Source organism: Pleurodeles waltl, chromosome 11 (assembly GCF_031143425.1).
Source record: "Pleurodeles waltl isolate 20211129_DDA chromosome 11, aPleWal1.hap1.20221129, whole genome shotgun sequence".
NCBI lineage: Eukaryota > Metazoa > Chordata > Amphibia > Caudata > Salamandridae > Pleurodeles > Pleurodeles waltl.
The window spans coordinates 56,227,831-56,254,105 of NC_090450.1; the positions used below are offsets into that span (position 1 = coordinate 56,227,831).

At 40.8% G+C, this 26,275-nt stretch overlaps 1 protein-coding gene across 9 annotated transcripts in view; it reads left to right on the plus strand.

The window, feature by feature from the left end:
• Positions 1–26,275, plus strand: part of NLGN1 (neuroligin 1) — a 772,713-nt gene that overhangs the window by 106,093 nt on the left and 640,345 nt on the right. The window contains exon 5 of one of the 9 annotated variants that reach the window (XM_069213050.1): positions 15,793–15,885. The exons of the other annotated variants lie outside the window; for them this stretch is intronic. Coding sequence (XP_069069151.1) covers positions 15,793–15,885 — 93 coding nt within the window. The remainder of the gene's footprint in view (positions 1–15,792; positions 15,886–26,275) is intronic. 9 annotated transcript variants of the gene reach the window in all.

Below are 26,275 nucleotides of genomic sequence, written 5' to 3' on the forward strand. Positions count from 1 at the left end.
CCAAAATTTGTTTGTCTGAACACATGGGGATAAGTTAATTGATCCAGAAACACAAGCTTTCTTAGCAAACGTACAATATTATGAAGTGGGAGCCTGATTCACAAAGGGACTTACGATGTGTAAATTTACAAGTGTTGAGTTTCCGCACCCCGGGCCTAATCTCTGCACTGCAGCGCTCAGTTCAGAGATTATGCCACCAGTGCAGAGTACTCGTCCTGAGTGCAGCAAGTCCGCACTTGTAACTTTATGGATCGCAATTTTCTTTGTGAATCGTTGCTAGGTCTATGGAATGCAACATGTGGAATATTCGAACTAGATGAAATCTCCTTCCCACTTTACCAATGTATTCTGCTATAAAGTTGTTGGTCAAGGTCTACTAGAATCATAAACAGTGGCAGCTCATCTGCTATGGCGGAGGAGCATCTCTCCCCACCAGCAGACGCAGTTGCAAAACTTTTACTATAAGACGATAATAAACTAAGTTTATTTTTGTTTTATAGTGAAAGGGGCGGGCCATGGGTCTGTGACGAGCACAAAGGGGCAGTGCACAGCACTCCCCTCAGTGCCAATGTATGTATAGCCCACCATCCCGGGCCGGCCAAACACACATGCGGACTGGGCTCTTTCCAACCCAGCACTGTGTTGACGGGTCGGGGACAGTAGGCAGAGATTCTCACTCTGCCTCGGAGCACCATAGCTTGTCACTCCGTCCAATCCTAATGCTGCTTTCATGCTGCCAGCAGCGTGAAAGCAGCCTTAGGATTGGACAAAGAGCAGGCTGGGAGCCTGTGTCTGCAGTGGAGGACAACAGTGGACTTGAGTGGCTTGGTGAAAAAGGTACTTTTGTTTTTTATTAATATATTTTTTTGTCTCCCCGCCACATGCCACCCCGCCCATTTTCCCTCCCGCGAGTCGCCACTGATCATAAATGATTAAGGGCTGCACCACGTGTTCACAAGCAGCACGCTTTTGTGTAGTTACGTACTTTGGCCAAGCTGGGAAAACTTTTCTGCATTTTGCACTATAAGCGATAACATCATTGTCACCGAAGTATGTGGCATGTGCAGAAAAATATTACATCATCAAGCAACATTAACTGTTGTCACTGCATTTATAAAATTAGGAAATATGCAGCACTTTCCTGAACGCTTTCTAGGCCACAGCCTCTTGTAAGAGCGACAGTGAACTACACTGCAAATATATGTTTCTATTGTTATTCTTGCTGGTGCTGGTTTCTAACAAAGGAATGAGTGGCACTCTTTGGAAGACTGTAAATGTCACTGAACAATTGAGCTGGCTTCCAAAGAGAGATTCTGTCAGATTGTGTTGCCTCCGATGGCGGAAAGTGACTTTTGCACAAACGTGGCGCAAAGAAGGATTGATGGCAGGCTCTTTAGGGCATCTTGCAGTAACAATCCTTTAGACACCCAGGAAGAGGTTGCAGTGTTTTTAGAAGGAAATTTGTTATTGCTCTCATTGTGACTATTGGACTATCCTAGTACTTATTTTCAGCCCTAGCATGAGTGCTTATCAATGTGTAAGACCGATTACAGACTGTGTTCTAATGATGGAAATTAATGCAGTCCTTTAACATTTTGTGTGCTGCATTACAAGTTCTGTATTATTATGATTAAAATCCATGTCTATTTCATTATTATTTATCTAATATATTTTACATTAAAAAATCATTTACACATCACTGATCCCCACATTATACATTCATTAAGTTTATTATCAAAAATATTCATGATTTATTTTCAATTAAAAGGCCTGCTTAAAAGAGACTGTGTTTCTGTACAATTTAGAGACTAATACACAATGTAGAGTGGGGAAATGTTTGTGTTAAGGTATTTTGCTCTCTCTCCCTCTCTTTCTAACTCACTATCTCCCCCACACCTCTCTCTCACTCTCTCTCTCTCTCTCTCTCTCTCTATATATATATATATATATATATATATATATATATATATATATATATTAACTACTGGCGATAGCTAATTACAGATAAGACTAACTTTTCACATAGACAAAGCGTTTTTCGTATTTCTAATAACGTTGGCGCCATTTGATGAATCTTCACAAAATTGTCCAAAAAAGTGCCCTAGTTTGCCTAGTTCTGTATGGAAAGTTTTGGGTGATCTGTCAAGTGGGGGACGAGCGGGGTCCCAAAATGCTCTTTCCCCATGCAGTGTCTATAGGGATTTTGCATCTGTTGAACACAGCTACAGCCCGAACTGCTGAACTAATCTACACCAAATTTGGCAGAAAGGTAGATCTTGGTCTAGAAAGAGCTCTTTTTGGACTTTTGTGTAAATCTGTTCAGTAATTTGGGAGTTTTTAAAGAACTTGAAATATAGATATCTAGGTATGAGGATCCTTTGTGGGTCCACTCACGGTGACCTGTCTTCCTTAGGGTGTTCTTACCCCATACTTTTTGCCTTTTACCTCCTGTTTTGTTGCTATATCTGTTTGTTTGCCTCAGGTCTCTGAGCAGTTTATCACTGCTAACCAGTGCTAAAGTGTATGTGCTTCCTCCCTAAACATAGTAACATTGGTGTATCCACAATGGAATTTACTTGTATGTCTCCTGTAAAGTGGTATACGATATACCCAGGGCCTGTAACCTAAGTTTTACTAGTGGGCCTGCAGCATTGATTGTGCCTCCCACTTAAGTAGGCCAGCAAGCATACCTCAAGCCTGCCACTGCAGAGCATGTGTGTGAAGTTTTACTGCCACTTCGTCCTGGCATTTAAAACCTCTTGCCAAGCCTTAAACCCACCCCTTTTCCTACATATGTCACCCCTAAGGTAGTCCATAGGGCAGGATGCCATGTTAGTAAAAGGCAGGACATGTACTTCTAAGTTTTACGTGTCCTGGTAATGAAAAACTCCCAAAGTAATTTCTCATTACTGTGAGACCAGTTCCTTTCATAGGCAGTCATTTGGAATACTTTGATATACGTTTAAGCTGTAGTTCCTGATCAGAAAGGAGTAGCCTCAAAATGTTTGATATCTTAGGAATGGGTTTTATAAATCCTCTTTACTGGTAAAGTTGGATTTATTATTACTATTCTAGAAATTACACTTTTAGAAAGTAGGCATTTTTCTGCCCCCACTGCCCAGTGTGCCTGACCGCCTGTGTCTAATACACATCTGGCCTAAGCTGGGTGACAGCTACATTTAGACATTACCTTGAGACACCCACAACACAGGATATTCCACTGAATCTGCAATCATCTGCATACTGATGGGTCTTCCTGGGGAGGAGGTTGGGAAGAGCTCACACTTACACTTCAAAGGGTAGTGACCTGAGTCCACACAAAGGGGCTGATAACACCACACTGATAGTCTTGAGCCAGGGTTGGGCTGAAAGGGGAATCTGTGCACCACCTCATAGAAACAATGCATCAGCCTGAGCATGGCAGAAAACGTAATGCATTGCATCCCTGTCGACGACGCAGCTGCTACCCGACGATAGCAGCGTTATCACTGCATGATCCAATGACAACAGTCTGCTTGGCCAGCGATGATAGATGGCATCCACTTTAACAGGAGTCTGACGTCGACTCATCGTCCAAGTGCGGGAGAAATTTTGACGCATTGTGTCTCTGCGGTGGATGCATTGATCCTCTAGAGGTACAGTTTCAATGGGCTCTGTAGCCAGCCTACCCTCCTTCACAGTCGGCCTGAACTTTGACTTTGCACCGTTCCCTCGTAACCTCAAGTAACCTTTTAACCAATATAGTCTTCTAAACACTATTTTCACATTTAATTTTTTTTAATTCATATGTTAACTTCTACTAATTGGATTTTTGTCATTTTGGTCTTGTTTTCCTCAGATAAATACTCTCTATTTTTCTAACTTGGTGTGGAACCTTTTTGTGGTATTTTTTATTAGAGTGTTGGTCAAATACTTTACACATTGCCTCTTAAGGTAAGCCTGACTGCTCTGTGCCAAGCTACCAAAGGGTAAGCACAGGTAATTTACTTACCCTGACTAGGATTGTGATCACTACTTGGACAGGGTGCAAACTTCTACCAGCTAGAGACCCAAATTCTAAAACAGGGGATCCGTGGATCCAGGAAAAAGAAGGCTCTGATTGGCTGTCCCCAACCTGACAGAAACGTTACAGCTGCCATTTTCTTTCTCACTTGGGCCGGGGAGGCGCAAAAGGAGACAAATACATAAGGGGTCAGGGTACAGGTATCCTGACCCCATAGGACACATGGAGGAACAAAGACAAAAAAAGAGGTCTTTCTGTTTTTTTTGTCTGACCCACTTATCCACTGCGGGGCCCAGTGCTACAACCCAAGTGTAAATCTCCGATGGATCCACAGATGCAAAGCAGACTTGAAAAAAGACAGCCATTGTCACACGAAACCCCCGGAGCACACGATTAAAGGCTGTGAGCGGCATGGAGTTGGGTGCATGCAGAGAGTTTGGCTGTCATGCGTGGCAGTAGTTGTCTTGTACTGTAATTATATATTACTTTAAATTAAAAAAAATAGAAATTCACTGAGAAAACGAAAGGTTACAGGGATGTTATAGTTAGGCTGATGTTTTACCCACATAAGACCATAGAAATTCAGCAATTATAGTTATAGTTATGGTTATACTTATCTGTGGAAACTATAACTTGTGTTGTGAAATAACTTTAGGCCATGAGTTATAGTTTGCCTACCTATAACTTCCTCCTTGTAACTTTTGGTTTTCTCTGTGAAGAAACAGTCTTTTTTGGCATCCCCCAATGACCTCCTTCTCCACGAATTCCTTTACTACCACCCTTGAAGAGTCCCTTATCTCTCCTTAGCCCTCTCTCACATGCATTTCATTTGTTTATAGGGCTACCCCTACCAGTGTTGGGTCTCAGAACACTTAGCATCACATACACATTGTTGAGAGACAGTGAATCTTATGTGTGTAGATCAGTCTGCAGAAGATGTTACATAAGAAAATGAGGATTAGAAGGTGGGGGAATGAGTTATAGTTACCTTATAGCATGATTTATAGTTATTTGAGATAACTATAACTGGTGAATTTCAGTGGTGTTGTACTTTTAAAATGGCATGTTTTAATTGACATATTCACTTAACTATAACGTCACTTTAACCTTTGTTTTTTTCCAGTGAATACATGCTTACATACATACACACACGCACACAAGCACACACACACACACACACACACACACAAGTACATGGCTGTGTTCTTTGTAACACAACTGGGAGTGTTATAATTTTGTTATGATTTTTATTATGCGCTGTTCCACTTCTGAATTAAAACATGTTGTTCTCCTTTTTCGTAAGCATGCAACATCCTCTATTTTGCTTAAGGTTATTCTTGGGCAGCTATAGGTAGGTTGGCAGTTGTTGGTTCCCATAAGGTTCTTTGGACGTTCAGGTGACTTATGTCAAGCCAGATGTAAAGATCTCACTGAAAATAAGAGATTAGAAGCTGAGAGCAAGCTGTGAGTCAGTCATAGCAAGAAAAAGTGTTCTGTCCCTGCATTATAATTGTGTCAATTTTATTCAGGTAGACAATTACCAGTTGTAGGAGATAGACTGCGATTTGGTAAAAGTTTTCCCCCTTCCAAGCTACCCTAATACCCCACTGCAGTGGTTCCCAACCTGTGGTCCGGGGACCCCTGGGGGTCCGCGAAGCCATCTCAGGTGGTCCGCAATAGCCTAGAAAATTAAAAAGTATTAACAAATATTGACAAATCAGGTCCGCAGCTTCCAGTAATGACTCAGACGGGGATCCCTGGATTCCCCTGATGATTCAGTTGGGGTCCCTGGGTTCCATTAATGTTAAAGTGGGGGTCCACAGAAATCAAAAGGTTGGGAACCACTGCCCTTCTGTTTTCTCACCCACTTCTCTCGTCACTGGTGCAATAATAGCACCCTCACCCCCGCGGTGCAGAGAGGCCCGAGCTCCAGGGGGGCCCTCAGCACAGTACACAGTGCCCTGAAAGCTCCTGGCTGGGTTTCGGGGGAGGAGAGCGTTCGTGTACTTTGCAGGTGGGCCCCCCTCAAGATGCATTACGCCACTGCCCCTCTTCCTTTTCCTTCTTAACCCCGTACTGTTGACAAGTCACACGCCTCGGATGAGCTTCCCGCCACACAGACCAAATGGCCATTTATAATTGTCACCACAGTCACAAGTATGTGGCAGAACTTTTGATTACAGACATTTTCAAGAAGAAGTATTTTAACTTTTATGTTCCTAGTATATAGAGAAGTGCCATTTATTGTTTACGAACGTTTTCACTAACGTTGCCGAAGAGAGCAGTAAGTGTGCCTTAGAATGACTTAGTGCCACAGTACATCAATGCGCGTGCACAATGAATCATGCCATTGCACATAGCTTTCAATGTATTTAAATGACGGAACGTTAGTATAATGTGCATTCATTAGTAGTTCCATGGAAATGGAATTAGCAGCAGCTGAACTTTACCAGCACACTGCCTTATTATTCCATTCCAGTCACGCGCCTTCCGCGCACTGCTCTCGGCCAATGAAAGGCAGGAGGGCTCCTAAAGACGATAAGCCATTATTTTCATTTAATGGGTTTGTCGGTAATAGTAGTTGTAACTGTGGGTTGGCTTGAATTCCGGTGAGTATTATATTGAAAGAGAATAATTATTATCATTTAATTCTTTAGAAATCCTTCAGTTTTTTTGCCTTCCATTTCTTACTGTTTTCTCTGTTATACTCTCATTCTGAGTTTTTCAAATTGTTCGAAATTTTCAACATGGGGTTTAATGTCATTTTACACACATTTTTTCACCACCATTTTTTCCGTGTTTTGCGCAGGGAATCAGCACCATTTTTTGAGTCTTACAGTCAGAAAGGTTTAAAACTTGCGGACAACCATCAGCACATATCCCATCACCCCGATATGTGAAACTAAAATTGCCCTAGATAAAAACTTCAAGGTGCTATATTGTTATCCTTGGGGAGAATTAAGCTCCCATTATCACCAGTGGAAATAGCACTAGACTAAAGCCGATTTTTTAGATTTGCTTATTTTGTATTTTTATTTAGTATTTTTCCATTTAATCTTGTATATTCATTATTTACATTCAGTTTTATTGGTAAAGGCAAGACTTTTGTTGCGAGTGAGTAAAATGTATTTTCCATGGAAGGTTATAACCATGACACCAACACATCGGTATATATTATTTTGTATGTTTTTTATTATGCTTTTAAGTTTAGAGGCATCACCATGGTGCACAGCACAAAACACGTTATTAGAGTGATGGCTTAAAATGTCGCTCATTCGTCTCCAGTTTTTTGGCAACATTGCTAGTCTAGTGTGTAGAGTGGATCTCTTTGTTCAGAGGAGACGCCTTCCATGCACTGGTTTGAGAGCATGTGTTGTAAGCAATTTTCAAAATGGCCTCACTTGCGTGTTTCCTTAGTAGGAACTTCTGCCCCAGGAGTAAATTCAGACTTACTCCTTCGGTTGAAAGTTCAGCAACTCCTGCGCTTCAGGGTTAATGACCTCCGAACTAGCAAGCAGTTTTCTGAAACACTATTAATTTGTGGTGACTCATGACACTCTCCTCTTAAAAACTGAGGAATACAGAAATGAGTTGTTAACCGAGAAGAGTGCAAAGTGTGTGTGACTCCAGGCCATGTTGGCAAAGGTCATGTTAGGAATGAATGAGTGAAAGTTTGAAATGAGGATCATGGAGAATTGTATATAAATTATGAACTATAGTTTAATTGCCACAAACCGTTTCGTCAGACGGTGATACTAAGTTTAACAACAGTACCCGAACACAACATGAAAACATGGAATAGGTAATATTCAGAAAACTGTAAGAAATTCTCGAAAAGAAGCAATAGTATGGTATAACTAAAACTAGTGGAGGCTATGCTCGAGACTTAATTGTAATTGTCAAATGTGTAATATTTTAAATAAAACAATGCTGCAAAAAGCAAGAAATCACAGTTAGTGATTAACATAAGTCAATCTCATTTTACTCATCCGAGTAAATTTTGTCATACACAAGTTAGTGAAATCCAGCTCATGACGCAAGCCAAATTCCAGGGAATACCCACACATGGGCAGACCACTGAAGAAGGAAATTGTGCCTATTGCTAGGACACAAGGCTCTGGCTTTGTGAATCACCCCAATAGCCATAGGAAAGTTTATTCAATAGAAAGGTTCCTAAAAGGGTTTTATACATGAGGGCCTCTCCAAACTTGATCTAAAACTTAACTTCAGATGCATTGGAAGAAACATGGCAAGTATGTGATGAGGTCAGAAAGGTGTTAAAGTGAATATATGATTGATGCTGTCTCTTTATACATCAGCTGGAGGTCTTCTCTAATGTAAGAGACAGTTCTGCTTGGGACAAACCCTGATATTTTAAATCATTTTGACTCAAAACTATGTGCCTTGCATTCCAAGCCCATGGGTGATAGAGGTGGACGTGTCTCACGTTGAACGACTCATTAATATAATTCTGTGATTATTGTAGCATTGGTGTGCAAATGCAAGTTTGAGCTAAAAGAAACAAATTATTAATGTAGCATACATTGAGTCATGGGCACATAATGGTATGTGGGAGTTATGTATGCCTATCACAAGCTGATCATATGCACTTCAAGATTTCAAAGCAATGGAGTTGGTAGTCAATGATGAATGTCACGGTTTTACCTGTGAAAAACCTTGTGATAGGGGTGTGGCTAGTGATTATACCCGAAGAGAGATATGTACTGCATCAAGCCCTTATCTGGAGCGTCATAACTTCACAAGTCTGTCTTTGCAGGCAAATGAATTGAGAAAATAGCAGCTAATGAACCACAGGAACACATCCCCACATGAGATGGCTATGTTTGTTGTTCTGGCCATGACTCTGCATATTATAAACAATGACAAAGCCTGTCTTCTGGGGCTGATTTCTCTCCCAGAGGGGTTTTATACTGAACATCAAATTACTAGATAACCATTGCACACAACTGGGGGTTAGCAGTTATGTTTTGAGCTGTTTTAACTTATGTATTAAAATAAGAAATTATTTTTGTACAAATAGGATCTTCAAGATCTCCTTCTCTTCCCCTGTTGTGGATAGTGCCCTAAGTATCAGTGTTTATGACCATTATAGTACACATCCATGTGAAATAGCTGTGGTCAAAGAAAAGTTCAACAATCTGCATGATACACCTTCTTATAGCCTCTTATACTCAATAGTTGTGCTCACTGATCACTAAGGTAAAATTTGTGCTAGACAATATTGATGTTTGTATGGCATCATTTGCATTTAAGTTAAATCCATAGAAACTAAATTAAATCTTCTGACTGGGATAGAGACTCCTGGTATCAAACATTGGTATGAAACGGCAAAATCTGTGAACATTATACTAAACTAATGCTAGTAAGTAGATCCTTAAGGATTGGTACAGAAAGGTATCTGTGTCTTCATGATGACCTTGCAAAATTGATTACACTGGCACAATGCCAACAATACAAATTGAAAACAGATGCACACATCATCCAAATAAGTCTTGTCCTATTTATACACTGGTAATGCTATCCTTGTATAGGTGCACATACCAGCAATCACCACATCAAATTAAATCTTTAGTCTATCAGAAAGATTGGTAACAGAAGCCATGAAAAATCCTCTTATAACAGCTATACAGATTGATCTCCACTGACACCCGGTGGAAGTGAGAATTAATTTGAAGACACATGCAATTGTCTCCATTATCTGAAGCTTAGATGCTCCATAGGAAATTGAATGCGGCATCACAAACGAAACTAATTTTGTTTCCTGCACCAATGTTAGGCTAAGGATCTCTCTCCCAGCGACTGTAAGAAAAGTGTGGTTTTCTTCCCATTAAATCAAATGATAAAATTCAATTTGATCAAACCTAGAGCACTTCAAGCTTGTAATTCCCTGTTATATGTCCTCAAGTTGGCTAACTCACAACCATTCAGGTTTAACATCTTTCTTTGCTTTTTGCCACCATACGAACCTCTTTGGTCTCTCAACAAAGATTATTCAAAACTGTTAGAGGTGGCATCTTTTGGCGTGTTTCACCTGTCTTTTTGTCTTCTGACCTCCTGTTTTTATGGCATGCTGGACTCTGTTTTTACTGGTTTGTTGCCCCGCACACTTCACCACTGCTGATCAGTGTTAAAATGCAGGTGCTTACTATGTAAATTGTACTGGTCATTGTTTTAACCATGATTGCCATATTTGATTTACTGGTAAGTTCCTGTTAAGGTGCACTATGTGGGCCCAGGGCCTGTAAATCAAATGCTACTAGTGGGCCTGCAGCACTGATTGTGCCACCCACATGAGTAGCCCCATAAGCATGTCTCAGACCTGCCACTGTAGTGTCTGTGTGTGCGGTTTTGCAGAGCCAATTCGACCTCCCAAAATTTCCCTTTTACTACATGTAAGTCACCCCTAAGGTAGGCCCTAGGTAGCACCATGAGCAGGGTGTAGTGTATCTAACAGGTAGGACATATGCTGGTGTGTTTTACATGTCCTGATAGTGACATACTGTCAAATTCAGTTTTCAGTATTGCAAGTCCTCTCTCTCCCATAGGGTAAAATGGGGATTACATTTAAATTCCCCTTGAGTGTAATTCCCCATTAGGAGCAGATGGATATGTGGAGTTTGGGGTCTCTGAACTCACAATTTAAAAATACATCTTTTGGTAGAGTTTGTTTTTAGATTGTCTGTTTGAGAATCTTTTAGAAAGTGAACACACTTGGGGGCTACCCAGTATTCCCCTAAGAACTGGGTAGAGACCGCGTCTCACTTACAAAATGCTCCTAGAGGAATTGTTTAGATATAGTTTGTGTACATATGATCCAGTTTTTAATGAAATATTAATTGAAGACTGGATCATATGTACTCAAACTCTATCTAAACAATTCCTCTAGGAGCATTTTTAAGTGAGTCTTTTAGAAAGTGGGCATTTTCTTGCTTAACCATTCTGTGCCCTACTTGCCTGTGGAATCCACGTCTGGGTCAGACTGACAGTTGGGATGTTTGTAAATTCCCTCTAAAAAGTGACACAAAGGGAGCTGAGGTCTATCCTGCATATCCTGATGAGTCTCCTGGGCTAGAGTGGGGATGGAGGAGCTGACAACTGCACCTGAAAAGGCTGTACCCGTCCTCAAACAAGGCAGTCTCTGGCCCCCTGGAGTGTGTCTGGAGCCAGGCCTGGGCAAGGCAGAGTCTTTCCTTTGAAGTTTGCCTACTTCAAAGTAGTGTAGAAGTTGTAGAACACTTCTGGATCAAGAGGAACCTCTGCCAAGGAGAATAGCTGGAGGAGGAGTACTGCCCCTTTGCTGTGTGTGCTTTGCTGGGTTGGCCTGCATTTGCTGCTTCTGCCTTAAAGGTGGCAAAGACTGGACTTTGCTGTGATCATGCTTGTGAAGTTTCTTCAAGGGCTTGGAGTATAGCTTCCCTCCTGTTGGAAGTCTCAGGGATATCAAAGACTTAAGTTTCATCTGCCTACAGCACTGGGAACTGTGTGTTTTGTGCTGCAACAGAAAAATACCACTGCGACGCCGTCAATGACACCCTTGACTGCACCGTGACCTGACAACACCACACAGAGCCATACCCCACATCGTACAGCAACCCTGGTCTCACGGACGCCGCCACCTGACACTCACCGAGCCGCTGCTTGCAGCGTGACCTGTAGGCCCCACACCCCGCATTGCCTTGCTCACACCACAGCCTTGGCATCCCAAGGATGATGCTCCACACTGACACCGACATCGCTGCCTCCACAGTGGCCCGAGGACACACCTCAAGGTACACAAAGCACCCTCCCCTCCTGAACCACAGCCAGGTCGACTGATGCAGGTGCCCCTGCCTGCACCGTGATTCGTGGCCCCCATACGGAGCCTGCCCTGCGCTGCACCACCAGCTTTGGCCTACCGATGGCAGCACTCCAGCAACGATGATGATGCTGGCTTGTACCGTAACTTGGAGGCTTTGCACGTTACACTGCCCCGCTTCACACCCCAGCCCTGTTCTCACAGACGCCGCAGGACACTGTCACCGTGACCTGTGGGCACCGCAAGTACCACCATCCTGCTTCACACCACAGCCCCGGCGCTGTCAATGCCAATGTTCCTGACTTTGGCATCAGCCTGCATTTCGATCTGCAACATGGGTGAATTCAAGAACCCGACAACCCCTGCACCGACCTCTGGAACTGACCCCTGCCAACACCAGTGATGCTGCGCTCTGGATCTCATCATGAGGATCACAGCACCCCACATTTAAAGGTACTGTTTTCAGGCAATCCCGACACCGTAGCCGGCCCGTGACTCCTCGTCTGGCCTGAACTGTTCAATTTGTTGTTTACGATGCTATGATAGCCCCAGATGGAGCTATCAACTTCAAGGAACTGTAATTTTAAGTCATTCTTGCAAAATTCATATCTTTAATACTTTATGTTGGATTTTTCTAGTTTTGGTCTTGTTTTACACAGATAAATATTAAATTGAAACACTGCAAATTAGGAGTTGAGGTGAAACTACTGGAGCATTTGGAAATTGAAGATAATGGGATATGAACACTGATATGTATTAAATAAGGATAACATTTGGTGCTGAATCTTGTATGCAAATAGATAAATATTAGCTATTTTTCTAAAACTGGTTTGGTGTTCTTTTGTAGCATTTTCACTGTATTACTCTGTGTTATGTGGAAATGTTGTACACATTGCTTCTGAGATAAGCCTGACTTCTCGTGCCAATCAGGGGATATCTGAGCTGGGTATCTCCCTTGCCCTGACTAGAGTGAGGGTCCCTACTTGGACAGGGTGTAACCCGACTTCCAACTAGAGACCCCATTTCTAACAAAAACAAATGTAGAAAAAGTAATTAAATTATTAACAGAAAGATCCCTAAAGGCATAATTCTGACATTTTCCTTCCAAATGCTCAATGTATGTATCACAAATATAAGGCCACACCACTGAATAGGTTTGACTGCCATAAAGGTTGCAAGCAGCAGACTGACCAAGAGAAGCTTCCCAGTCTCTCTGATAACCAGGTATGCAGGATTGGCTGTTGGCAATGCTTCTCAATGGATATATACGCTAGTTACAGACCACCAAACATCTCCTGTCTCAAATACTGTTTATGCATGTTTGTTACCCTGTTTATACAAACTGTATTTACAAAACTTAATTTTAAATACAACACTAAATGATCCAAGAGTATACAGGAAACCATTTTTGGCATCACCATGTTCTGAAGTGGACAAGAATTAAGAAGGTGGTGATTTACAATACAAATAAGAGAACTAAATACATTGTAGAAAGATTTTACCTCTCACGAAATTAGGGGATAATTTATTCAAGTAATTTCACTGACACCATTAACTAGCCTGTGGGGATCAAACTGAATTTACACTGGCATTCCTATTGCTATCAATGTAAAGAACAGACTTCCCTTGACATCTTCTGAAATTGCAATAAGGTGTTATGGTACTGAAAATAACCTTATTGATCTTATGGACAATCAGGCCTTTGGACTAACATGTAGAGTGGGTGTTTAGCTCTGAACAACCAGGGTTCCTCGTCCTTTTGAAAAAGCTGAAAAAGTAGCACGAAGTGCTGTATAAATCCATACAAAATAAACATATATATATATATATATATATATATGTTATATATATATATATATATATATAATATATATATATATATATATATTATATAGGCATCTTATTACTGCAGTAAGCCCTGTTTAAATCAAATGTTAAACCGCAGAATTTCATAAAATTATTACATTTAACGTAGAGGGAGATTTGTTCTGGAGTCTCTACAAATTTATCTCCCAATAAACAACTTCTTACTCCTACCTCCCAGCTAACACAATTGCAAGCCATTATGATGTTGGCTGTCACATTATAATAGCAGGATGCATTAAGCACTGGCTCATTAATCAGGTGCTGTGTAAAATATATTGTTTCTTCCTTTTAATGCTGATACAGTAAATACCATTTCAATGTTAGCCGATGAAAGATGTTGAATCCAACTTAAAATGTGTTTTTATCAGATAAGTTCAGCCTATTAAGTTGCTAAATTTTGCATAGAAAGTGATTAGGTACCGAGTCATTAGCATGTTTAATGTAGGAAAGAAATACTCTTATGGAATTTTGAGTATATAAATCAATCAGCAAAGATAATATATTTCAAAGAGAAGTCCTTCCTAGTGCACACAGTACAACAATAACCTGTTTAGAATGCTATCGGTACTCTTCATTGTGATTTGTTATTTATAGTTATTAACTTAATTATTAAGCAAGAATCTAGGCCAGGGGGACAATGGTGTGCTATACATAACAAGGGGAACCCATCAGATACATAAAACAAAGTTTAAAATGGCACAGGAGTAGACTTTTGCCAACGTCCTATGGGGGTTAGAGTTTACGAATTCTGAATTATTCTCTGGAAGGGCAGGTTGAGAGGTCTTGGGAAGTATAGTAGGAAGGTTTTATATTTGCAAAGGACAAATCCTGTAAATAGAAAATTCTGCAGGTCCTTCAGAACAAGAAGATGAAAAGGGCAATTGAAGGTTGTTTGGCAGGTGGTAATAACCCATAGACTAGAGACATGAAGTTGCTTATTTCAAATGATATTGAGACTGCAGGTAGGTACTTGACTACGACTGATAAGTATGTAACATCAGAGGGTGCTCATGAAGATTCAGGGCCTGATTTAGATTTGGGTGGAACAGTTACTCCGTCACACTGGTGATGGATATCCCGACTGCTGAAAGATGAATCCCATTATTTGGTATGGGATTTATATTTCGCAGATGGGATATGCATCACCGTTGTGATGGAATTACCCATCCGCCGAGATTTAAATCAGGACTTTAGTCATTGACAGTATCAAATGCTGCAAGATGGGGTTCAAAGAGATTCCATCATTACAAATTTCACTTTACAGTAGACGTACATTAGTTGTGATGGGAACAGAGTTTTGGGCTCATTCATAGTCATAAGAACACTGCTTCTGGTAACACATACTTTAAAACATAAAACTATGACATGAGTCTGGAAGTCTTACATTACAAAGAGGTGAGCCATGAGGACACAGAGTATTTTACATCTTTACATGATGTTGGTTTTATGGAAGCCTTGTTTATCTCCTTACAGAAGAAGCTCTTTTAGGCAAGCAGATATTCCCATGGCTGCATTCTTGATTCACAATATACTAGTATTTTGAGGAAAATACATAGTTTTCATCTAAGGGATGAAAAGATAATGCTTGTGATAAAACTAGAGTTTCCACTAGAGAGGAAGACAAGTTTTTGGAGAGGGGTAGTGAGAAACGTCTGATTTCTTGTTGTAAAATCTGTTTTTAATGTTGTTTTTGGTAAGAGCAAAGTGCAGTGACTAACAATACATCACATCTTACATTATGTTGTGCTGGACACTGTTCTTTTCTGTGACACTAGGTCAACAACCCATGTCTTCTCACAGCACAGATAAATCTCTTTTACATTTGAATGAATGCCTCTGCTTTGAAAATATATTGTAGCATTGCACTTTATGATATATCAGACACTGAAAATCTGAACTGAAAATGTGAAGCCCTTTTCACTGAGCTTCAAAGTGTCTTCAAGACACAATATGAAGCATTTTTCCAAATATAGGAGAAACATGTTCCATTTTGTGTTTAAATACATTTCAAGTACATCCTCAAAATATCTCTACTGAAAAATGTGATCTTGTTATTTTTTGTGCGAGTCTGCAAACCATATTTATGGGGTGCCTTTTCCTTCCTCAGCGTTGTGTACCAGATCTTACAGAAAATTCACAGTTGGCGGAACAAGTAATAAGGCTTATGTCGGAGTCACACCATGTTTTACAGAAGGAAGAGGTGGCTGAATTGAACTATTGTATCCTGCTTCACATGAGAGCCAAATATTACATTTCGGAAATAGACCATTAGTCTGACAGGATGTGTTTTACCGTAAACTGAAGCCAAGACATAAAACACACCTCAATACTTCTTCACTGGATATAGGTTTATATGAGTCCAGTCATGGCTCGTGCTAATTGAAAGGGGTGGCGGCACGCATCCTGGGGGGGGGGAAGAATTAAATTAAATAAAAACTATTCTAAAAAAAAACTCTTACCTTATCTCCTGCGCCGCGTCGTTCCTCTGTCTCCTCCCATCTCACTGCAGGCAGGCACAGGCTCCCAGCCTGCCCAGTGCCAATCCTGACACTGCTTACAGCAGCGTTAGGATTGGCTGGGAGCGTCCAGCTTGGGCGCGACAAGGCAGACTGGGAGATGAGATTGTGCAGGAACTGTCCAGCCCGCGCATGTGTGTTTGGCCAGCCCCAGGCTGGGCACTCCCCCTGATTGCTCGTCACCCCCATGGCCCCTCCCCATTCCCCCAAAAACAATTATAAACACAGTTTATGACCGTTTTTTGGGTAAAGGTTTGCAGCTGCCGCTTCTGGCAGTGGGGCGACGTTCCACCGCTCTTATGGAGGAGCCGCCCCTGTATGAGTCAATTTAAAAGCCTCATTTAACTATTCTCACAGTACTCTGTAGGAATCTATGGATGTAACCACTAAAAATAAATCATGAGGGCTTTTACCACTGATTACTGTCGTAATAGCCTACTACTGGAACTATTAAGACACTAGTCATCCCAAAACTGTTTCAGTCACCATGCTTTGTATTATGTTGTATTATACTGTGGCTTTTAATTGTCTTTACAATCCCTGAAGCAGCTCTTGCCTACATGGGTAGCATTCTACACACTGCATGGTGTATGTTTGAAAGCTTGTTGAATTTATTTTGGTCTTATGTGGGAAGTGTTCCATGCACTGAGTGAAGACCGCTAAAGTGTGGTTAGTATGTCATGGGAAACGCTTTGAGCAGTGTGATGGGTGAAGAAGCGTGACAGTATGCAGGCTATGATTTTTGGTAAGCTAATAACCTTGATCAGCTCTGCAGTACCTTTAATGGTGTTTGTGATCACAATTAACTACGTTAGTTACCACACATGGTGTTCATTCTGAGATTTCTGTTTATACTTATAGTCCTCATCAGGTATGGGTTGGCTAGACAGATGGTCAAGAGATTTGCTGGTACTGACTTTGTACTGATCACTCCTTTTTGAATGTCATTGTGAGATGTCAAAAAGTGGTTATAATATATTGTTAGTTGGCACCTGCAGTGGAACTAAATTAAAGTCCTTGGTAGCTAGTGGTATGTGTCATATCTATTTAAGTATTCAATGTCTGTTGAAATGGGGATCAGTGGTTTGCTGATGTGGACTGGTAGATAGTCTTTGTAACGGTTAGGGCTTATTTGAGTATAAGAGGTTTAGGCTATATAAGGGACTTATTATGACACCAATTTGCCTGTTTGAATTACAATCAGCAGTTCAACCTCTGAGAGATATAGTATTAGTGAAAGGCAGGAGGGTTATGAATTCATATTACTATGTAATAATATCCAGGCTAGACACAGATCATCTGTTTGTAACTAACATGGTCATAGAAAGCTACTGGAGTCTTTGGAAACATGAATAGGGTGTGCCGGTCAGGCTGTTGTATATCTGTGGACTGTAAATTATGATGAAATTATTCTTATTCCAGGTTGCATCTTGGGCTTATGGAATGTTGTGTTCATCCTGGAAACAAACATGTTTTCACATCTTTTCTGAACTAATTACTGCTTGATGCTTTCAATTTTGGTTAGTAGAAAGTTTCTACTCAGTGGCCTGTACAGACAAATCAGTGGCTACCATGAATTTCTTATACTAATGAAAATCAGTGATGCAAGCCTGGGCCACAATGTCTTATTTTGTATGTATTGCATGAATTAAACTTGTAGGTATAGTGGTTCTTATGGAGGCTCTGCTGTCAGTGAAAAGTGCCTTGAACATTCCTCCTCTAGCTACAGGTAGTGGATCGGTTGCAGGGCTTGGTCCATGAAATGTCTGTGATGGAAGTGAAGTATCTGTATTGCAGCATTTTAGATTGTAGCTATATTTGCATATGCTAAAACTGGGGATGCCACGATATCATAGAGCTTGGAGACTATGAGTATGATTATATATTGTAGATTTTGTTTGTATTCAAGGTATGGGATGATGCATTGTGGTGTTTTTATAGTGTAGAAGGTACTTCTTGTGAGTCTGTTGATGTGGTGTCAAGGATAGGTCTAAATTCAGTTTTACTCTTGGGTTGCTTTCCTCTCTTGATATAGTTGAAGGGGCATTACGTTCCTTGTGCCAAGTGGAGGTAGGCTGATATTTGTGCCTTTGTCATGATCTCTGTCTTCGCAATGTTGAGCTTTTGATGGTAACTCATCATCGATACATTAAAGTCCAGGCCTCAGTTGTCAAATCTCAAAATGTAGAGGTCTTCTGGGGAATCCATTTTTAATGTGATTTTATCCATACAGTGTTGGAGGTGAGTTTGATCAGCTTTGCCAAGTGGATAAGTAGCTGTTAAATAAGAGAAGCCCCTTGGGGGACACCACAATTTTGGGTTTTAAAGGATGATGAAAATGGTTGTAGGCACGCCATGATATGTCAGTCTTTGAGGTATGACACAATCCATTTTCATAGCATCCTCATGTATTCCAAGAAGAAGGAGTCTTTACGGTTCCATGTCTTGGTTAACAATGTCAGGTGTGGCTGATAGATGCAGGAGCCATAGAATGGCCACTCTGTTCCTGTCCTCTGTGAGTTTTAGGTCATTCCATATGGAAATGAGGGCTGATTCTGTTACAATTCTTGGATTGAATGTAGATTTCATGACATCAAATAACTTTCCAAAGTAAACTTGGAAGGCTGAGTAAAAACTGTTCTTTGTCATATTTTACCTCGTAACAAGGTATTAGATATTGGTCTGCAGCTTACTGGGTTCTATGGGTTGTGTTTTTTCTTGGGGAATGGTATAATTATAATGCAGACGATTTACAACTTGTGACGATAAGAACCTAGATCTAGGGAAAAACGGGCTTCTAGATATCTCCCCTGCTCTATTTGTTTGTAGCATATTTTTAAAATGTTTTAGAGGTGCTGGGTGCCAGGGTGTTCCTGATATATTCTGCTTGCAAAACTGTGTAACTATTTTTCTAAAAGGGTATATTGAGTGGTGAAAGATTGGTGTTGTCACTGTGTGTGATGATTAAGTCATGTGTGGGGGTGATAGCTGTGGTCTACTTAAGGTGATTGTCAATCTTTTCAATTTTAAAGAACAATTTCATGCATATTTTGTCTCAGAAGGCTTGCAACAGTAGTGTTTCTGTGTTTTGGCACTTTCAAAGGGGGGATTCTGCTAGAATCTTGTGGAGTTCATTAGATGAACAGTCCTCTTCAATTATGGTTGTGGAGTAGTATTTTCTTTTTGTGGTTCTGTTGGCTGTGTTGTTGACTCTGTTAATCTGCATCAGTATGATGTTGTCTTTTTCATTCTTTGATTTCCTCCATTTGCTTGTGTTTTTCTTCTTGTGGTTAACCCTATATATAGTATCTAGTTGTCTATTACTTAATAGATCCAGTTGAAGAAGGTGTATATGCCATAAAATTGCATTTTTTGGAATTGTTTAGAAATAAGAATTGGGTGTTATGAGGTCCAGTTTTTTCCTTTGTCTCTATGTGCATTTTTGTTGTAGCAGTTTATGTGTTTGAAGTTTTGTTATTGAAGAGTAACTTGATCCTGAAGTTAATGATGTTATGGTTGGTCCATAATATTGAGGATTTGTCAGGCACTGTGGCCCATTTCCAGAATGGAGGTGGCAAAGGTGACATTCAATGTGTGTGTGAGTTGTGTAGTGAGATAAGCCAGAAATAATTTGTTGGTGGCTGAAGCCCTCAAGGTTGGATGTGATAGCTACGGTTGTAGTGAGTTTCTTCTTCCAGTCCTCATTGCATGAGAACCTGCCCTATGCCTTTGCTGGGTTCTACATACCTTTTTCTGTATGCAGCTTTCTCTTAGAGTCCTCATTTATTGATACATATTAGCTCAGTTCAAAGCCAAAATACTAAACTTTCTATTGGACTATTTCTAGAAAATGTCATAAAAGGTGTATTTAATGTTCCAGAAGCGTTGAGATGCCAGATTCCTTCTACGAGAACCAAATCTGGCCACTATGCTATAGCAGGAATTCAACACGATCATACTTTGCACACATAAACTAATATTTGTGTACTGAATTACAAAGACAACACACCAAAACCATGCACGTCCCTTCATCAGAATGTGTTGCAAGATGCATTACTTCAGCTACTTTGTGCCTTCACTTTATGGAGGTAGTTTGAGGTTGATAGGAAATCAGTTTAATTCATGTAAATTGAATTCTAATAGTAACACTAGGAACTGATGTAATGCGGAAAGTCCATTGTGTCTTGTTATTTAGCAATGAAGTTCAAGTGGCTCAGAAATAAGTTCAGAATATTTGGCATATACTTCTTAAAGGTCTGCCAAGAGCTATCTTACTCATTTTGGCATCATTTCTTCAAAAGGACATGCCAATGGTCCAGGATTATATATTTTTAAAGGTCTATTTTTGCATTGATGAAGGACTTCAGCACACCATTAATGTCATGCCTCGGTCCAAAGTTTCAACTCTTACCCTCAATGTGAATGTCTTTCTGCACGCCTGCCAAACCAATTGACCTCTCTGTGCTCCTGTCCATTTTCAAACCCATTGTAGTAGCTGTATTTGAAAGAGGCCAGCTGTAGAGGTTTTCTGATCTGGAAACATAAATATCAGTGATCCTCTTTGATTCAGAGCAAGGTTTCTTTAAATAAAGAATGGTTGAAACATTGTTTGTTGCATCACTTCCTGTGCTCATGAAACCCTACAGGCATTATTCCTGCAGAGTTAAATACACATTGGGTATGCCGAGTAACCTTCAGAATCTGAGTTTGTAACATATATAATCACCATCTTGCTGTTATGTCTTTCCTGGGGTGCCAGATCGCCTAATTAGGTAATTTTGCACCCAGAAATGTTGATGCCTTATGGATCGATAATTTTGTGATGTGAAAATAATAATTTTATCAAACATCTGAAAATATAGCAAACTATGATGCACTGTACCAAACTATAAAATAAGAAGTTTGTGCGATATACAGAGTTTTCATCTCTGAAATGTAGGATTCTCATGCAATCAGTGCTTCCTTGGGGACATTTTTGGCCAATTTGGCTATGCAATATGCGTATTCAGAAGATCTTGCTGTGGTAACATCTCATGCAAACGTACCTCCTTTCTTGGCATACTGTTTCAGGGGGATTCTCAAAATAGTTTTTCAATTCAACTTGAGAATCTATACAATTTAGGCTCCGATCGAAAGTGAAAGTTGAGACATGTATTGGAAATCTGTAACTGATTTAAACAGTATGCTGAACAGTGGTTTATGTGCCATAACCTCCTGTGAACATGACCTTGTAAAAATGTAGTGTAATAGGAATCTACACTTCTTAAGTGCCATCATTTGGACCTTGCAGAGGACAATGATATGAATTACCTGGACTTAAGAAACCCTTTAGTGTTTACTGCATACAGAATAAGTGTAAGCACATTTAAACAAAAAAAAGTTTACCCCTGGCCCCTTTAAAAAAAATAAAAATTGATAATTACGGGGGTCACCCGTGGGCAATTTTTTAAAATAGCTGTATGTTTTCCCTGGGGGCCACTATGGCCCCCAGGAAACAACATACAGCTATTACAAATACATATAGATCTCTCTCTATATATATATGTATATGAAATGCCCGTGATCAAGGTCTCTCAGACCGAAACGCGTAGGGCAGGTGATTGTTGAGCTGTAAACGAAGTTAACGGAGCCTGAATAAATGAATTTTGTGAAATAAGAGATCCCGGAGTGCGGTCGTTCGTGAAGTATTTCATGAATGTTGTTGATAAATTACAGAGTGTCCTGCCGTCACCAGCACCACCGCTGAATTAAGTGCGCTAGAACATGCCAAAACAGGGACAATCTTTGAAATGCATATATATATATATATATATATATATATATATATATATATATATATATATATATATATATATAAATATATATATATATATACATACATACATATATATATATATATATATAGAGAGAGAGAGAGAGAGAAATCTATATATAGATATATCAATATAGATATAAATATGATCATTAGAGCACCAATAATGATTGTTCGGCAAGGTGTCAGAGGCGCTACAGACTGTGACGATTGGTATGTGACAAGGTGAAGTAAATAGTGTGTCTTTTTTATTTTTTTGAGTGTCTTGAGAGAACTTGCTGATTGAGGGAAGAAGCAAAGGTAAGGTGACTCACATTTACTGTTGCATGTATCACACACACACCCACCAGCCTGTCTACGTAGGCTAGTGTTTTAGAGCGAGAGTTTAGCCAGTAGCAGAGATGGCATCTTGTTGGATGACTGCTGCTCCAACCCTAACTTGGGTTATAGGGGATAGCTCTGACGTAGGATCATAGACTGAGACAGCAGATACTGAAACAGCATTTGAGGGGTAGGACAACGGTGCAGACTCTAGGAGTGATTTTTCCGACAACTCCTCTTCCAGTGATTCTGAGGGAGGTGATGAGGACATTCCTGCTGTCCCTTTGCAAGCATAGTCTGTGCAGCGGGACAATAGCGGGTTAGCCCAACCCCGAGAGCAGGTGGAAGCACAGAGAGAGTGATCTCTTGGGAGCTCCCCAATTTAGTTCAGCCCCAAATTCCACCACCCAAATAATTTTGTGGAGACATCAAAATTATCTATCAGAAAACAGTCTGGTTTTGTAAGGCATGATCCTGCAGTTTTGGTCCTGGGCTTGGCGTCCATAAAGGGGAAACCTACCAAACCCCGACATTTCTGGAAACCAGACACCCGGGGGAGTCTACAGAGGTGTGGCTTGTTTGGATTCCTCAAAGTTTTCTTACCCAGAATACCCTGCAAAGATGAATGTTGAATAAAAATTATATTTTGTCTTGCATTTCTGTCACACGAACTACAGGAATATGCTGGGATCCACAAAATTCCTATTACCCAGTATTTCCCCACCTGTCCTGATAAAAACGCTACTCTACTTGAGTGCATGTACCTAGTGCCTGTGTCAAGAATGGATCCCCCCAGGGTCAACAGTTTCCCTCATGTAAGGACTAGCATTGACCGTTGTGTGATCCATTCCTGACAGGGGCACTAGGTCTACCCACACAAGTGAGGTACTATTTTTATCAGGAGACTTAGGGGAATGCTGGGTGGAAGGAACTTTGCTGCTCCTCTCGGATTCCAAAACATTCTATCACCGAAATGTGAGGAAAAAGTGTTTGTTTTTTTGCCAAATTTTGAGGTTTTCAAAGGATTCTGGGTAACAGAACCTGATGAGAGTGCCACAAGTTACCCCATCCTGGGTTCCCCTATGTGTCTAATTTTAAAAATGCACAGGTTTGGTAGGTTTTCCTAGGTACCGGCTGAGCTGTAGACCAAAATCCATAGCTATGCGCTTTCCAAAAAACACGTTAGTTTTCAATGTAAAAATTTGATGTGTCCATGTTGCATTTTGGGGCTTTTCCTGTCACAGGCGCTAGGCCTACCAACACAAGTGAGGTACCATTTGTATCGGGAGACTTGGGGGACTGCTGGGTGGAAGGAAATTTGTGGCTCCTCTCAGATTCCGTAACTTTCCATCACCAAAATGTAAGCAAAAAGTGTTTTTTGAAGTTTGTAAAGGATTCAGGGTAACAGAACCTGGTGAGAACACTACAAGTTACCCATTCCTCGGTTCCCCTAGGTGTCTAATTTTCACAAATATGTAGGTTTGCTAGGTTTCCCTAGGTGCCGGCTGACCTAGAGGCCAAAATCCACAGCTAGGCACTTTGCAAAAAACAGGTCAGTTTTCTTTGGGGAAATGTGATGTGTCCATGTTGTGATTTTGGGCATTTCCTGTTGCAGGCACTAGGCCTACTCACACAAGTGAGGTACCATTTTTCTCGGGAGACTTGGGGGAATGCAATAGAAAAAAGCAATATGGCGATCGAGTTGTGTTCGTAATGTGTAAATGCTGTGATTCACTTTGAAGGAGAGTTATAGAAAGAAGCCATAGACCAACAAAAGGGAATGCAGGAAAAACAACATAGCTCGATTTATGTTTCTTACAGAAAGTAATACTAATAGAGTTGAACAGTTTTAGCCATTATTAGTTAAGTTGTTAGAGATCAATTCAGATCTCCAAATTTATTTTCATATCAATGTTATATATATTATATTTGTGTGCTAAACGTTAAAATGAACTTTTGAGCTATCAAACCAATTAGCTGCTGTTGTAGCTAAATATTATTAGGCTGCACACCTAACTTTCATATGTAATTAGCATATCATTGTTTATTTGCTGCCGCTCCAGGTTACATATGATGGTCCAGAGGTTACATGACAACAACATACTTCAAGAATAAAGGGTTCTAAGTCAAACAAAATCCTACCTTTGTCTCACAATGCTTTTCCTCTATCTATATTTTCAGTACGTGAAGTTGTCTGTTTCTCCACTAGTGTTAACATTTTCAGAATATGATGATTTTACTTTTGATTGCTGCTTAGGGCTATAACAGTTGTTAAATTCCCAGAATTTAAGTTATAGGCCCGAGCTGCAAGTGCTGACTGATCATGAGATAGAGGGCCCTTAACATCCAGTGTAGTCTGCGGCGGAAGAACTATAAGTCTACTAGAACATTCTGCCAGTGGCATAACAAAGGCCCCCACAGCCCACTGTGGTGCTGGCGGCCCTGAGCTCCAGGTGCCCGCCTCAGCACAGTACACTGACCTGAGACCTCCTGAGTTAGTCCTCATGTACTCTGCAGGGGTGCCCCCTCAAGTTTGTTTATGCCACTGCATTCTGCCCAGAATGGGTGGAATGTTCAAAATCTTAAAAAGTGAAGAAACAAATAGACATTAGCACATTCCTATGCAAATCAGGTTTTTTCCAGCTTTGAATACTTCCACTGACTTCTTTACTATGCTGCTCATCAAGGAGGATATGTCCTATGTACTTGTTTAATGCTTGCACAGTGATAAAGATGTGTTACCTCTGTGTTGTATGTTGTGAGGTTTTATGTGTTAGCAATCAGTGGTGGCTGCCTCAAATATCAAGGAGAGGGGCGGGAGGCAATGGGGATGAGGGGGAATAAATATTTTTTTTAACAAAGACTTATTGTTTGCCGTCATTGTCTCGTGCTACCTCGTTCGTCCTCCTTTCTTATTTAGGTATCGCAGCATTCGCCGGGACACCAGAACAGGCTCCCCAGGAATCCTGGCACTGCCTCCATGCTAAACCTGGCATGAAAGCAGCATCAGGGTTGGTTTGAGCGGCAGTGACTGCCGCTCAGATACAACCATGAGGTGTGCAGTTTCTCCAGCCTGGCTTCGTACACAGCTAAGAGAAACCTAAGTGCGCGTATGTTTGGCCGGCCGTCTTAGGCCATCCAAACACACATGTGCACCTAAGGCACTCGATTCCTCATCCCACCTCCCACGCCCCAGCATCGCCCCTCCCTTCACATGCTGGCTGATTATGCACTGAGGGTTTTTTTGTGTTTAATTTTAATGTTTGAAATCTCATATGGAATCGAGACGGAGTGTGACCAAAAGTTTTTCGAGGCAAAATTGTTCAAAGGTGCTGCTTTTAAAATGTCCAAACCAGCCCCTGATCCCTTCCCATCTCTTTCTTTACTGATTTTCCTTCCAGTCTCTATCTCTCTATCACATTCTCTCTCTCTCTCTCCCTTTCATGATCCCTTCCTTCTCTGTTTGCCTGAAGCCATAAACACCCTGGGAACTGGAGGCAGAGGCAACAGCTCTAAACCTTCAAAACCAACCTCTAGTGGCTCCAACCTCCTGGGGAAAGCCTGATGGACCAAAGTGCCAATCTGTCCCTGTATGGAAAGTCATACAATACTGATTTTTAATGCCTGGTATTCTATACATGTTCTCTGCATGGATGATATAAGGGATATAGTATCCCTGGTGCACCTTCTAAGGATACTGCAAGTCACCAAGGAGTTTCTTAACCATATAGAAACATATGAGGATATTGAACTCCAAGGCAACTTGCAATATCCTTATAATGTATGGCGTGGTACTTTATCACATATAATACATGGTCATGCCTTCCCCTTTCCCACAATCCAATTAAAACTTTGGTGCGTAGCTCTTTCAAAGTGTAGTGTACTGGTCAGAGTCTGAGGTCCATATTTATGAAAATGGGGTGCAGTGCAGTGCAGCAAGA